Genomic DNA, 15,766 nt, shown 5'->3' with positions numbered 1-15,766 from the left:
ACGAACTATGATGAAGATGACGAGGAAGAAGCTGCCGCAATTGCAAATCCGGGGAACCATTTTGTGTTTGAACCACTAGCCAGTGATTCAGAAGAAGAAAGAGTCAGGCCTCAGGTAGTCCGGATTGAGCCAGCGGCAGCTGGGCGCAGAGGCAACGTCGACTGGTAAGTAATAATATGGTTGACGTATCGCTTTGCTGTGTTCTTAGAAAATTGTTTGGGTTCGCAATATCACGGCGCCTAAGCAAGTGCATGTTAGCTAGATATCTTTCTGTCTTTGTATCAGCACTCGCCACTCTAAAATCTGACGCAGAAACAACCAGTCCACGCGGACACGTATAGGTACTATCGCGATCAAAACATTACGGGGCGCATGTTCTCAGAAAAAAAAAAATGATTGCGCCTTTACCTCGCGCGCACAGATTTGCTCATGCAGTGCGTCCGGGCTATAATTACGCGTCTGCGCCGAAAAAAAATTGTTTTGCGCACACTCGCGCCATGTAACCTTTTGATCGCGATAGTATGCTGTCTCATGTTTATATTGCCACGGTGTATGCTGTCTCATGTTTATATTGCCATGGTGAATTTAGCACGCACGCCGTTCGCAGACTTTAGGGTTGTTTCCCCCTCTGAAAGTGTTCTCTCGCATATGCCACAGACGTACGTACGTACGTTTCCTGTTCATCAAGTCGTTTCTGGGTTGTCTCGGTGAAACCCTTTCTTCCTGCACGTGTTCTCGCGCATATTGCCGCATGCGATCTTACACACTCGCGCAGTAGGTTCGAACCGCGCGAGATCCTAACGTACGCGTTCCGTGCGTAAGCCTGAAAAGTGGTGCTGTGCAATCATCTTCGGCAGTGGGCGCGATGGGACAAACAGGCTCTGACTGGCAGTTTCGCGACTTACGGTGGGAAGAATACAAAACCATGCACACATTTATCGTAGGAGCCACTGTGGCCGCTGCCGCCCCATGGACACAGACCTCGACTCAGTGTGCTCCAAAGAGATACCAAACGCGGCTGCCGACGTGCCTGAAAACGCGGAATGCGTGACATCCAACCCAACATTCCAGGTTGGGTGTTTAAACATACACGCTCTCCAGATAGCGTATATTGCACTGTTGGATGACAGGTCTGCCCTCGTCGACGCGCAAGAGATGCACCAGTAACTGGACATTACTTGCTCGGCCACTCAAAAATTGTCCTGTAAGCACCTCGGGCGTACTGCAAAAGTTGTTTAACTCTTGGTGTCAATTACAGCCCTTGCATCTGTTTAACATGCATACGTATAGCTAAGTGATTCAGAGCTGGAGCTCATTTTCTTTTTCTGGCACAACTACTATGATTACATTCATCCCGCACCATTTCAGGCTAGTTTCTAAGTTTCGGCCAGGTTTCTACAATTGTGACACTATTGCTTGTAAAGCTAAGAATCAGTCAAAATGCAGCTTCCAACAAAACTTGATCACATGCACTATAAACTTTTTTGTCGCTATCGCATGTTGCATAAAAGTTACCACTTGTAGCCCACAGGCACATACCTACCATTACTATCAAGGCTGATAGAAGGAGCGATTTACTGTTGTGTGACAATCTAGCAAGGTTATTTTGGTTTCTGTCTATTAACGCTACAGCAATTTTTTTTTGCAGCCGTTTCAGGTACACTGCTTACCGGCCGTTTGTATGGTGGATCTGGCATCGCCTGGGAAGAAGGAACGGCAGGGTTCTGCCAAGCTGTGTATTGACCCAAACAAGGAACGCATTCCCTGCACAGCAATATTGCGGTTTTCGCTATCCTGAGTAGCACCACCTATGGGAATAAAATTTTACTTTGCCAAATAAATTTGAAGTGTGTACAGTGATTTCTTCCACATCACAATAGGGGGAGCCCTATGAACTGCATATCAACATACAAGCAAGCTGGGTGCCTTAATTATTAAAGTTCAAAGGGCCTTCAAGCACCATCCACTCTGGGCTGGCCTATCCTTACGTGTAACTTACAGTTAAATACTGCCTTGATTATTACGGCTCCCTGAAATGCAAGCTGCAGAACTGTTTCTTGTGTTTGATAAAATACAAGTTTCTGTAATGGCCATATATTCACACACTCATTTGCATATGCAACAGTTCAAAGGAAAGACGGACAGTGTGCGCATGTGCCAAGCCAGTTTGCATGGTGTGCATGAAGCTTTCGTATTCCACTAGTATGACAGCACACATCACTACATAATGTGTCTCCTCAATTTGTGAGCACCTTTTGCACTAAATCTTGGGGAGCACTGCCCTTGGTTTATACCGTGCATGTGCAGCGCAGCTTCAGTGCTCCTCACGGGATGAAATCAAGCCCAAAAACTTCGGCAAGATGCATATGTATGTGTGTAGGGCTTTACAGCGCATAAGCAGCCGAGGCTATCGTGTGCCAAACACTGGGCAGGTAAAATCTCAATTCTACCTGCTGATTAGTTCCGAAAAAATTATTACTATATAGGAAGTCTACGATTGTATTCTCTCCAGAGTGCTGGGGTGAAACGGGATGTGTTTGTCATAAAATATTGTTAAATGCTTTTTCTGATTATTTTTAGTTTACTCTACAAAAATGTATGGTTTACTGCAACCATTTCGCCACATTCATAAAGAGGCATGTCATGTCCTCTGCGTGGCAGAGATTGCTGGCTGTGTCAGTACCTTATCTATAGCAGTGACACCCAAATGAGGCCGTGTCGGAAAACAAACCCTCTCCTATTATCCTTTGTCTCTCACATTCGCTGGTCTTTGTGATTGTTGCGATAGAGGGAGACTGCCCCATAAGCACCGACACAACACAGGAAATCTGTGAAAAAAATCAGTTTCCTTTTAATCTGTTAGGCAGAGCTTCATGTGAAAGAGTTCAACAGACATGTCAGCAACTTGTACTATCATATATGCGACTGCTTCCTAAAATAGGACAACTATGCAAAAGGCGAACAAGCCCAGGTAAAAAAACGGGGTTCCAAATCGAAATGCAGTGCAAATGGCATTGAACAGAAGCGGCTGGCCAAATTTGCGGCACCTAACCTAGATGTGAAGAGCAAAAACGATACTTTGTTTCATGCAACAGATGCCTTGTATTTAACTAAAGAGCGGTCTCCAAAAGCACAAAGCACCTCAGTGTTCATGTTACTGGTAATAGTACACTGAGGAGCAAAGTTCAATGCACACCATTTACTTCGAATGGCCAACAAATGAACGTGATAGCACACATTAGAACAACCTGGAAGTCCTGTCCAAAACTGAAACTGTCGGGCAGCCGATACATGCAATGTCTTCACAAGGCGTTCCAAAAGGTGGCTTGCTTATCATGTGAGGATAAAAAAAAGGTAGCTTGATGAGCACACATCCTGAGCACATAGAGCACTAAAAACCCTCAAAACACCCACCCGCCTAATTGCATCTAACTTGTGATGAAACAGCTACCAGAGTTCTCCAGGTACGATTTCGTTCACTAGCGAAAAATATTTCTTGCATATTATGCACCTAAATTTCCTAGAAAATGCAAGGCTCAGAAAAATGAAGCTTTGCCAAGTTGAAATGGGTTCATATTTGTGCAAGGGACGGACGAAGAAAAAGGACAGAAGAGCTATGATACAAGTGCAGTTCTACTGAATATCATTTGAAATAAGCAGCAAATTATGTGCAGTAAAACAGGAACAAAATAGAAAAGGGACAGCTTTGCAAGCATCTATGGCAACAGTCATGGCCACCTAAAAGGGTGTGCAAAAATAGTTTGTTTATCGTGGCGTTTTGACTTTTAAAGGTACCTCCAAATAAACTCAAAGCAAGAGCGCAGTTTCGCTAATTAATTACAAGGCATTTCTTGCCATCAATTTCAATATTAGGAAGTTTCATAATGCAGCTCCCTGCATGATGTCTCATTAAACACTACGCCACTTATCACACGGGCTTGGAAAACAAACACCACAAGAAGTTTTTTTTCTAGCACCTCCACCCAACAGCAAAGAAAAGCGCATTTCATGTCACCAATGCACATATAGCTGGATTTTTTTAACTTTGGTTGCATTGTCATCAACCTATAACCATTGCAGAACAAACATTCATCCCATGTCCCTCTAATTAACCCGGTCCTGTGCTAGCTGCAGCCACCTTATCCCCGCTACCTTCTCAACCTCATCCATCCACCTCAGCCTTTGCTGTCGCCTGCTACGTTTCACTCTTTTTTTGAAATATACTGCATTGCCCTGCGGGACCACCAGTTACCTTGCCTTCGCATTACATGCCCTGCCCATGCCAATTTCTTCATTTCCGCTAGGATATCTTCCTGTCTCTTCAAGTTATCCCTGTCATTTTCCTTCTCATATCTCTCTGCACTTTCTTTAGCTTAAACTCAAGCCTTTTCCAGGTTGGATTACATTGCACCCAAGGCCGCTTCCCACACAAGTGGAAACGCTGAAACAGTCGCGGCTATTGTAACAATACATGCAAGGTCAAGCACATTACCCATGTTACTAAGTGCTGCTTGAGGGGTTGTTTACCAATGTTCTGGTTTCTGCCGCAAGATGTGTACTCGACAATCAGGATGGTGTGTCAATATTCACTTGAAATGATATTTAAACTCTTTAAAAGGTCCAACAACCTCCCATTCATCAAGTCACTATCACTCTTGTGGCTGCAGACCCAATTTTACCAATGCTTGCAGTTTCATGAAATACATTGTTTACCACACATGCTAAATGGCTGAAACTGTTCAGATAGGACACAACTCCAGTCCTTTTGTCAGCCAGCCTTCAATGATATGTAACCAGATTGAGTTCCTTAACCATTTCTAACTACTGCGTACCCTGCAATTGCGCACACCTGGCTTATCTTTTTTTCCCACTTTATTCTTATTCTGGCTCTTCGCTTTTTTTAATTTAGTTGCACATAATTTGTTTTCCAATACACATTCATCCAAAGGACAGTGCTTGTATATTCTCTCCTCTGTCCTCAATTTTCCATACTGCCCTCATATAAACGCAAGTTTCCCACACAAGGACACATGCTGTCCACAGTAATAGCTGCCAGCAGGCCTTTGCAAAAAAAAGTAGTCTGGCTGCCAGATTCATAAGACGCATTCTTCAGGGCACAAATTAGATGATGCAAGGTAAGCGGACAAGTGCTCGTGCAGCTAAGCCACACTACTAGCAGCATAACACATAATACTTTATGTAACATGCACAAATCTAGAAAAACTAGCTGAAAGGCACAACGGTACAATGAATGAACACGTGGCACATCATCTGAGTGAATGTTTGCATGCGGAACTTCCAGAGGTTGGAATAAGCAATAGCATGCTTGTTCACAAGGATGACACAAAACTCATCAGGCACCACAAGTTGTACAAAAATGCAGAGCAGAATGACACAAGGCAGCTGCCGTAAATAAAACTTGAATAAAAAAAAAAGAATTGCAAACCAGTGACAAATGAATAACACACACATGATTTGCAGTTAAACAAGCATCACTGAAGAACATGGTAGACACCTTTTATGTATGAGTAAACACCATTGTTGGTTCTGTACCTATCGTGCCATGCGTTTTATCTCTTCACTTAACCGACTGACCTGTATTACAAGAGCTCCGCCTCAAACTATGAATAGCTGTCGTTTCACATCATTTTCATTTGAGCTCACAATTGGGCTGATCAGGGTTAGAGTCCCTTCAACAATGCAAACTATGTAGGAACAACTGAAAGCACCGCAAATATGTAGGTTGCGCTGTAAAGTGCAACCTATGTCCACGTATCTTGAAATTTTGTCAACACTGCAACTTCTGTCTTTTTTCTTTTGCAGCTGTTTGTTTCTAGGCTCTTTAGTAGGTTTATAAGGTTGGCTACTGTATCTGTGCTGTGCTCTTCGAATAAAGCTTCAGCTATACAAGCACTCGTGTTGTGTCATTCCTCATCTTGTTTTCACGTGTTTTATGTTTCTAAGGTGCACCTGCACACTACAAGGCATGCGGCAACCCACGCCAGGAAATGAAAGGGTGGAAAGAAGCACATGAATGCGAAAAAAGCATGTGGGAACATACCCAAGGCTGTAAGATGCGATTTTGGGAGAGTTGGTTCATAGGATAAGATGGGTTGCACATATCGAACGTTCAGACAGGTGCAAAATTGCCTGGAATATAGGCTTGTGTTGTATTCAACTTAATGCAATAGAAATATAACACCATATTCGTCAAATTCATAACACACCTCCAAAGGCAAGCAGAAAAATGTTACCCTGGGAATAAGACGGAGGCTTCGGGGGCCACATCATACCAGGAATAAAAGTTGCAGCACTGACAAAGCAGCTTTTTCATAAATGGAACTTGACATATGAAAAGACTGCAGTATGCAAAGCACCAAAACTGCGTGCATAAGACGTGCAAGTAGTAAAAAATGAAGTTAGCAAAACCAACGACTGCAAAGATACCACATTCTGAAAAGCAGCTGAAGAAGCAACAAAACGTTCACACCAAGAAAGAACGTAAAAGCTGCACACTTGTACCACCTAGAGTAAGAACTGTTTCACCTCTGGCAAATTTGGACCTTTTGTAAGCATGTGTAGAAAAACTGGGAGAGGCAGCAGCTGCTCAGGGCAGTGAGTTCGCCTCCTCCTAGATTTTCAGCACTAGGATTAGCAATGACCCTCCTTGGCAAAACTCTGCCCCCATTGCATAAACGGCCAGCTCAATATCTATGAAAGTAGTCTGCATGAATCGTCATGACATGAACTTCAAGCTCGATAGCAGCTTCAACTAAAATATTAAGCAAATGCATAAATTTGAAAATTGGCAGCTCCTATAGACTGCACCAGCAATACCAGTGATGCATTGCATCTGCAGCAATCTGAGCAAGCAACTGCAAGCAACCAGCCAGGCACATTGGCCGGCAGCCGTCATCCTCCTCACCCTCAAGTAAACAGGGAGCAGACCACGACTCATGCTACACACGGTGTGGTCTCTCAAGCAAACCGGAGACTCACACCTGGTTAACCTCCCTGCGTTTCCTTTTCATTCTCTCTCTCTCTCTCTCGTAACCACACCTATGTAGCCTAGACTGAAATAAAACATCAGTTATCCCCATGTTAAATGAGCGCTCAGTTCATTCAGCCATCTAATAATAACAGACATGCATGCAACATGTGTGTCCGACGCATAAAAGTACTGTCAGCATCTCAGTTATAGAGGAGATTGTACCACCGGTCAGTCAACTTAACTGGCAACACAGCAGAACAATGGTAAGCCTTCAAGCAGAGCTTCATGCTTTATCTCAAAGCAACCAGCACAATGAGAGCACTGCCGGACCGGCAAGTAGCACCTCTGACTGTTGGAGGCACAGCATTTCTGGACATTTATAACACTTTGGACTTTTGGGAACTGACAGAAGCAGGGCCACACCCAGAATTTGACTTCATGCATGCACTCGGCCTTCTTGTCGCGCACTTCTCATCAAAATACAATGAACTGAACTGGCGATATGTCTTCCGCTTGCAAATGCAGCACCTGGAAGAGCAGTTTAATAACTTCCTCATGAACTCTAAATTAATTGCGCATGACTGTGGGTTTGGAAATGACGAAAATAAGTTAGTCCGTAACCCGATCTGTGCAATTCATGACAAGAGCATGCTAGTGAACATCCTAAATCTTCAGAGTGTGTCTTGCTGTCTACAGTACAAAATATCACCGAAGTCCACGCTGCACAGAAGCACAACTGTCACACATTTATTAGCAAAAGCCCGAAAGCAATTGGGAAAACTCCTTCGATGGAGATGCCATGAAAATACAAGTACAGCAGAGGAAGCCAGCAGTGCAAAAGAACAGCCTGCCCAGCTAGACAGAAAATGTGCATGAAGTGCAAAATGCAGAACCACTTTGTGGCAATATGCGAAAACAGCAAGTTTGGGGCTGGTGTGGACACTGATAGCGACAAAGAGAAATAGGACAACTTGGCAGTCAGAAGCGAAAAGCACAGCTCAGTCTAGGCACTCCTACAAGTGAATAGAAACAGTTAAGTTTCAAGTACTTAGTGCAGCAGCAGTTGATGTGATTTCAACCAAAAATGTCCATCCACAGCAGCTGTAAGCGTGCTAAGCGACACTGCGGACATGGAATGAATGTGAAGTTTGCTGAAAAGGGAAAGGATGCCCTAGAATGTGTTCATTGTTGGCGATGAGGTCACACTTCTTATAGGGATCTTTTGCCCACAGGACCAGAAACATCAGATCTGATGACGTAGGCCAGGAGAGGTCTAGTGATCGCAGGAACGGGGGAAAATTGCAGCATGAAAATATGCATCAAACCATAAATGTTAAATGAACCACTGGAACAAGAGCACCACATGCTTCCAGTTCTAAACAACGTCTTTTCAAAACTGCACCTACAAGAGGGATACCGGCAGTTTAGCTTCGAAGAATCAAGCCTCAAAGCCACGTTTCAAATGGCGATTTTGGTTCGGTTTGACCCCGTGAAGTAGTGCTTTTACACTAAAAGCCATAACCGCAATGAACAGTACAGCTGTCTAAAATGCGAGAATGTCACAGATTTTTGCTTGACCTGCCGCGGTGGCTCAGTGGTTAGGGCGCTTGGCTACTGATCCGGAGTACCTGGGTTTGCAACCTGTCAGTGCACGTTAATGATCGCCAGGTGGTCTAAATTATTACACTGCCCTCCACTAGAACCTGTTTCTTCCTTTCTTTTTCCACTGCCTCCTGTTTTCCTTCCCTTACTGGCCAGTTCTGGGGCGCGAGATGTGAGACAGATGCTGTGCCATTTGCTTTCCCCCAAAGCAACTTTTCAAAACAAATTTCAATTTTTGCTCAAGTACGCTGGCAGCCTTCGAATATCTGTGGGACAGCGCCGGGCCTGGGTTTCAGTTTCTTGCGTTGCAGCGGCACAGCTTCTCTATTGACCACAAACTCGCCACGCTGAATTAAATCCGTGGGGCCAAATGCCTCTCGCAGATACGGGCATGCTTGGAGTCAAAGCTAAACACCGCACTTTGCTGTCGGGGTATCGCCCACTCGCATATCCTACGCTGCTCGGCATCGCTCGCATGCAGAACAGTGAGACCTTTTCCTGCGTACCTCCGTAGCCAAAGTGGCAACCTGTCATGCAGCAAGTATTCGGCATCGCAGGTTTGCGCGTCACGTGCACTGTACTTGTTTGCTAACGAAGGCAAAATCAGAAGAGAAAATAGCTGCTCCCACTCCGTCGGCATTCCATCCTGCATGTGGCCTCACGGCCATACAGAAGCTCGTTTGCTCACATCATTTCCCCGAAAGGACTCTTAGCGCCGCCTCCTGGAAGGCGCAGTCAACATATGAAGCTCTCACATAGCGTTATGGACAAGTTTTATGACCATCAAAGCATTGGAGGACTACGGTGGTAGTAAGCGAGAGCAGACCGCAATTTGCAAGCAAACAATTCGATAATTTTGTAAAAAGCAGAAAACCTCAAGCCTGGGATATCCATGCCCCATCAGAATGGCCAAATAAGATTGAGAAGGGACTTTTGCTCACATCCGCCACATCTTCAGCTTGCTCCACTGGACAGAAAAGCACTCCATCACTACCGATTGTGGAGACTTGAGATGGCTGCGCCACTAGGAGCCACCTCAATGCGCCGAAAACCTCAACAGATGGGCTTGGGCAAGTTCTGTCTTGTCCACTGGCTAGAAGTGGCTTGAAAGGGGTGGTGGTGATGTCGACAGTAGCATGCTCGCCTGGACAATGCTGTAGCTGCCATCCTCCATGAGCTCGTCAACAATACTGAAGAGCTGGCTAACGTGACCTGCGTAAAAGAGATGAAAATGAAAAAGCCTATGAGAAAATTGGCGGTGGTTTAGCTCTGGTTAAAGCTGGAGTGACGCGATAGCTACAGTTGGCTGAGTGGAACTTGGTCGCGAGACCAACCACGTGATTAGCCACGGCGCAGCGCCGCCGGCAGCTGCTCCGCACCACCTGACCAACCACGTGACAGCGTGGAGGCGCCACCACGCTGAAGGCTCGAAATGCTACCGTAATGTAGCTATCGCTACAAAAAATCAATCGTAAGAAACACCGCAAATAATCGAAAATTGGTCCTCTTCCTCAACCTTTGGTAAGTATGCATATATTTTGAGTTCTAAAAAACTTCAGTTTGAAAATGATTACTTTGAAGAGAATTTGCACATCCTAATTTTTTTCATTTAAATGAATTTTTTGCAAATAAATATATTTACTTTCTTTCCAAACGTTCAGGATCCCTGCACAGGAAAACTACGAGTGGTAGCAGCACTGAACTGCACCACTGCAGGTGCTATACTCTTTCAGGCAGCCTCTGCTAAGGTCTTTAAAAAAATGTTTTGTAAGCAGTCAATCAAGAATCACATGCATAATCTACCTGCCTTCCTCCCATACTCGCTTACAGAACTTTATCCAGCGATCAAGGTGACTGTCCCGATAGCATTCTCAGAAGTCAGCATTACTAAGTACACAATTTGTCAAGTGTCAAAACATTGCATACAAATATTCCCATTACTTAAACACACAAAGAAACAAATAATTCACAGAATGACCACTTCTGTAGGTAATACAAATTTCAGTCTCTTTTTTTACCATTGGTATATGCACCATACGTTGGAGGCTCTTTGTTGGGACACACAACCGGCTTCCCCTTGCTTGCTTTGGGATGTTTTTTCTTCCAGCGCAACGCACCAGTGGCAGTTCTGTCTTGGGCTCTGTCAGCATTTTCATTATAGTGTAATGCTGCCAGTGCTGACCTGCATAGGTAAATGTAGATACACGGAGGCTTACACTTCTACTTAAGCTTCTATCGCAGCAACTATATTACTGATGTCAATGTTACTGTCCACTGAAAGATAAAATGTAAAAGCACTAACAATGTCAATAGACATGCTCCCAACATTTGCAGCGTGATGAAATTAATTATGTGCTGACGCATATTAGCGTATGAAGTACTATGCTATGGCTCAGTACAAAGTGCAACATTGTGCTCCACAACAGGTTAGCAGAAAAGTTTTTTGAGCATGAAATCCACAAAATATCCCAATAGTCTTGCAGCCAAAGAATGCAGTTGCAAGCAGAATGAGTATGCTTTGCCGTCCCCAGCATCACCTGCCCTGTGCACCCCAAATCTTAAGCAATGCATCCAAATAACAAGGAAATGAAGCTTTACTTATTTTTCCTGTTCCCGAAACTACTGTGGGCACCTGTTGTTTAGTAGCGTGAATCTTCTCTCTGCAAGTTAAGCTAAATTTCCGCATAAACGATCATTATGAGACTTACAGCTCAGCGCTTACTGCTACTGCCACTGCTTATCGCACAGTGTGCACTGTGAGTGAGGATGCATAGATGGCTTTGAAGGCACCACATGCTGTCCAGCTGCATGCATTCCTACCAATCAGTGCACAGTACGCACTATGCTAAATGTATTCATTGCTGGAAGTTGAGGCTGTACCACTGTTTGCAGGTGGCTACACTGCTTCCCTGTGTGCAACCACTGAAACAGCACTTTCTGTATTTGTACTGCCCTTCATGCACTACCGTGAACATTTACTGCACAAGTTTTGCCACATGTACAGTGTAATTTGTGGAAATGTGCATTATAAACTACACAATGACAATGGTGGCTGTTGGCTTCCTTCATAAAATGACAATAGGTACCTGTACAAAATAGTTACGACTATTACATACCGAGCAGACATCAGATGGTACGAAAAGCTGAAGCCTTTTGGTGCAAACCAGTTGATCACCGAGTGAAACGATTCCAAGCTTGAGGTCTGATAACTTGGCGAGATCTGCCTCAAGTCATCGAGGAACCGCTTGTTGTGGAGAACAAAAGTCAGCTTGCTATAGGCGTCAGTGCCTGGAGGTAGAAAATTATAAATTGTGAGGTTTAACATCCTGAAGTGCCACATGCGCCATGAGAGATGCCACAGCGGAGGGCTGTGGATTAATTTTGGCCACCCCGGGGGTCCCTGGCCATAACATGCAATAACATATAGCAGTATGTGAGGATTACACAACTTCACAGGGCTGAATAAGTGGATTAAAAATATTACCGTAACCAGAAGCCACCCATTAGTTTTGGCCGTCTCTATCATTCTCATTTTGTTAAACTCTGTACACATATCAGAGCCATGAATAATAACATTGGGAAGAGGGGGTCTCCTCTTACAGATGGCCCACACAAAATATTTGAGGGTATCATAACAGTGCAACTACACGATTTTTTATTCTGAAAAGCAGCCCTAAATGTACCTTCAAATATTTTGTTTTGGTGTAGCATAAGTACCTGCATAAATCCATTTCCGAGGCAATAGCTCACCATGCTGGCAGCCATCATACACCTTGCCGTGGCCACTGTGTATGTCTTGCACATGATTTAAAATGGATTTCCAAATGGCATTAGTGAGGTCACCATCACCTGAGCCAACCTTCACAGCAAGATACATGTGGTTGACGATGAATTTCACTCATAGATCAATGACAGCGTAGCCCTTGCTCTTTGAGGCGGCAAGTAACTTCTTTCGAAGCCCTGCATAAACGAAATAAGAAATCATGAAGGATTTCCTAGCGACTAAATTTGATAGTTTGCTTATGCAAACTGTCTGCTTAAGCATGCTCAGCAGAAGACTTAATGCAAACACGATTTCAGTCAAGTGCACTGCTTGAAACATAAAAAACATTTTTCACTCAGTTAACAGACTGGATTGTTTTTATTTATGCTTTCAATTCATGCCGGGTTTCATGTTTCAATATACTGTCCAGTAGCAAAAAAGGATGGAAGGGCGGTGTCTCTTATTCCATGATTCTATTCTTATTCTACCTCCTTAACCAAGTTCTCTTGGCGCGATACAAAGCTGCAATACCAGTCAGTCAATCAGTCTGTATGCTTGGCACAATACCAGGAAAATAAGCTGCTGAAATGTTTGAAAATGCTTGGTCAGTTAATTTGCATTATGTATTTGCAACATGAAAGGCTAGGTGTCTTGTGCTGTTTGGGATACTGTGCTATACAGTGATGCTGAAGCTGTCCCTTGAAGCCTCAGGGGGCTCTGATAAACATTCAATAGCTTTGAAAGCCCTTTGAGGCAACTGCGATCTTTGACTGTAATCGCTATTTTGGGAAAATAAGAGAGCTATTCTCACAACTTGACAGTGGTGCTGTAGCATAGTTGTTAGAGCTTAATTTCTGCCCAGGAACATTGGCCGTTGCCTCCAATTGCGTGCTTACCTTTGCCAACATGCCAAACATCAACAAGGTGCGTGACATCTGGCTGCTCTTTCTTCATGTAGGAGCGCACTTGGGTGTGCCGGTCCGTGACGAGTTCGAGGGCCTGAACATTGCTATCAGCAAGAAAAACAAGTCCTCTTTTCAGGCCCTCGAGCTCCATCGCACCACTGCAGCTGACTTCATTGGACTGCAGGAGGAATTGAAATAAAAGATAGAAATTACAGAGACGGTAGGCTTTGAACATGAGCAATGAATAATGCTGCATTACCTGGACAAGCTGAAAATCAATCAGCCGGTTGATGGTTGTGTTCATAAGAGAATATGTCCCATATTTAACGCAGTAGCCCGGTGAATCAGCCCGGCTGTCCCCCGCCAGCTTGGCCCAAGTTGTCCTCAAGTGGCTCAATGAGACTGTTCTTTCTTGTTCCGAAAGCTGGAATGAAAAGTATACAAATATGCATGTACACATGCATACCCATGCATAGCTGTGGCCAGAATAAAAATCTTGCTTTTGTGACTATTTTTCACGAGTTACCATGAGGAGATAGGAAGGCTTCTTATATATGTGCAAGCAAGCAAACTCCATTTGCCAGCATAAGTATTAGGTGCCAGGTAATAACAGAGTAAGCTGTGAGAATATAATTAACAATGCATGCTTCTTGTTATTATGGCCATGACTACATATGCACACTACTGCAAAAATCATGGCAATAAGAACAAAACAAAGAGGAAGAACTGTAAAGAGATACCAGCGATACATCCACAGTGCAAAGAAAAATTGCAGAACCTAAGAAGTATGTAATATAGACTTGACAAGATTTTAAACAGATGAGTGTTTGCAAGAACATCTGAGAAAAAATTTTGCCCCTATCCAGGTTCTCGATTTATCATACTTCTCTATTTTCCAGGCTATAGCCTGCGGACTATACATTTATAAGCTAACATTTTGCTATGTGCCAACTATCACTGTGTGGACTGTACATATTGTAATTATATAATTCGACTCTCAGAGCTGAAGATGTCTACCGTTTCTTTCAAAGTAAAAAAAATACCTGACTATGCCCGCCACATTTTACCGTGCTAAATCACACAGCAACCAAGTCTGATGTGCAGTCAGCTTTGATAAGCCCCGCAATGTTGTTCGTAACGGCTGCTTTTCATTGTTTAGGTCTTCAATGCACAAAACATTGATGAATGTCCTTCGTGAAGGACAGTTACGATGACTCCTGAAAATTGGTAGGGGTCCAACTTAGCTAAACCGAGCAGACGTATGAAATGAGGTGGTGATTCTTCAATTGCAGGAGGCACTTAAGCTCCGCCTGAAGGCCATGACAGGATGTATTTTGCGGTTTAATGTTCGTATATGCAGAATTGCTGATTCTCTACTTAACGCTCATAAATGACGGTGAGTCTTCGTGGCCCCACCAGCGCAGCGGGGCAGTGGTTAAGTGATGAGCCACTGCACTGGCAGGTGGCTGCTCCTATCACGGCCACCCGTAGGGATTGTGTGACCCAAGTTGTTCAAGGATGCACTGACGGTACCCTCTTGAAAACCTAGCGTAGTGAACCTTTCGCTTCAAAAGATGAACAGCCTTCACACCAACATTCAAGCTCAGTTTAGTTTAGCGTGCACCCGCATTAAAGTCAAACCAAGCAGCGGTGAAAGAATTCGATACATGAAAAGTGCACGGATTAGGCTGTGTTCCTGTAAAATCCGAGGGAGATGTCTGCACTGAAAAAAAAGCATAGACATGGAAGACACTAGTTGGGCCAAACTTCAATGAAAAGCTATCAGTGCGAGCAGGACAGTCGCAAAAAGCAGAGAATCTGGTATTGACCATTAAAATAAGACAGGTCGCCTGTACTATGGTTTCTGAATAATGCAAACAGAAATTCAAGGGTGGTGTGTCGTAGCATGCTTAGTTTACGAAAAGGGATTGGCTGTGTCTTCGACAGTACCTGACGGCTGGTCAAAGTGAGCCTGAAGACTGGCACGAGAACACTGGTACTGATTGTGTACCGCTGGCGGGTAATTTAAAGAAGATATTTCCAGCCTAAAATTCGCCTCGCTGTGGGCTATACACAAGCTGCACACTATGTAAAAAAAATTTTCTTCCTTTAAGCCAATATTTACCCGTGCAGACTACAAGACGTGTGCAGATTATAGTCCAGAAAATTGGGTACTCCTAATTGGTCAATACGTCATACAGGTTGACCCCATAAAATTAGGAACGAAAAAACAAATAAAAATGTTGTAATGTAATGGTCAACCGACAGAACCTCTGATCTGTCAGCACCACATACCAGAGCTGCAGCAACACTATGAAAAACATCGCTGGAAAGGTGCTCCTGCGGCTTTCTTCACTATCTCGCGCACTTTTCATCCCAGAAATTATGTTCTGTCACTCAATTATTTGGCTCTTAAACGTACACGATGAAACTATGAGCAGTGCTGAATAGTCACCCAAATGCACGACATGCTGAGAGTGTTACGACATTGCTTCCAAAGTGCAA

General features: G+C 44.0%; 1 protein-coding gene and 1 long non-coding RNA gene across 2 annotated transcripts; one reads left to right on the top strand and one right to left on the bottom strand.

Moving 5' to 3' along the window:
• Window positions 1-1,814, top strand: LOC144132425 (uncharacterized). The gene is made up of 3 exons (XR_013314807.1): window positions 1-164; window positions 945-1,071; window positions 1,649-1,814. It is a non-coding gene; the product is annotated as an uncharacterized LOC144132425 (long non-coding RNA).
• Window positions 1,815-2,849: 1,035 nt separating this feature from the next.
• On the bottom strand, window positions 2,850-15,731 carry LOC144133869 (uncharacterized). Its single transcript, XM_077666936.1, has 6 exons — window positions 15,717-15,731; window positions 13,521-13,685; window positions 13,253-13,439; window positions 11,710-11,881; window positions 10,627-10,775; window positions 2,850-9,805 (listed from the first exon to the last, which is right to left on the bottom strand). The coding sequence occupies exons 1-6, from the start codon at window positions 15,729-15,731 to the stop codon at window positions 9,687-9,689; spliced, it is 807 nt and encodes a 268-aa protein (XP_077523062.1). The 3' UTR covers window positions 2,850-9,686.
• Window positions 15,732-15,766: the final 35 nt, after the last annotated feature.

This window comes from Amblyomma americanum, chromosome 5 (assembly GCF_052857255.1).
Source record: "Amblyomma americanum isolate KBUSLIRL-KWMA chromosome 5, ASM5285725v1, whole genome shotgun sequence".
Taxonomy (NCBI): Eukaryota; Metazoa; Arthropoda; class Arachnida; order Ixodida; family Ixodidae; genus Amblyomma; species Amblyomma americanum.
Note: the sequence above shows the minus strand (reverse complement) of the source record. Positions and strands in the feature narration are given on the sequence as shown.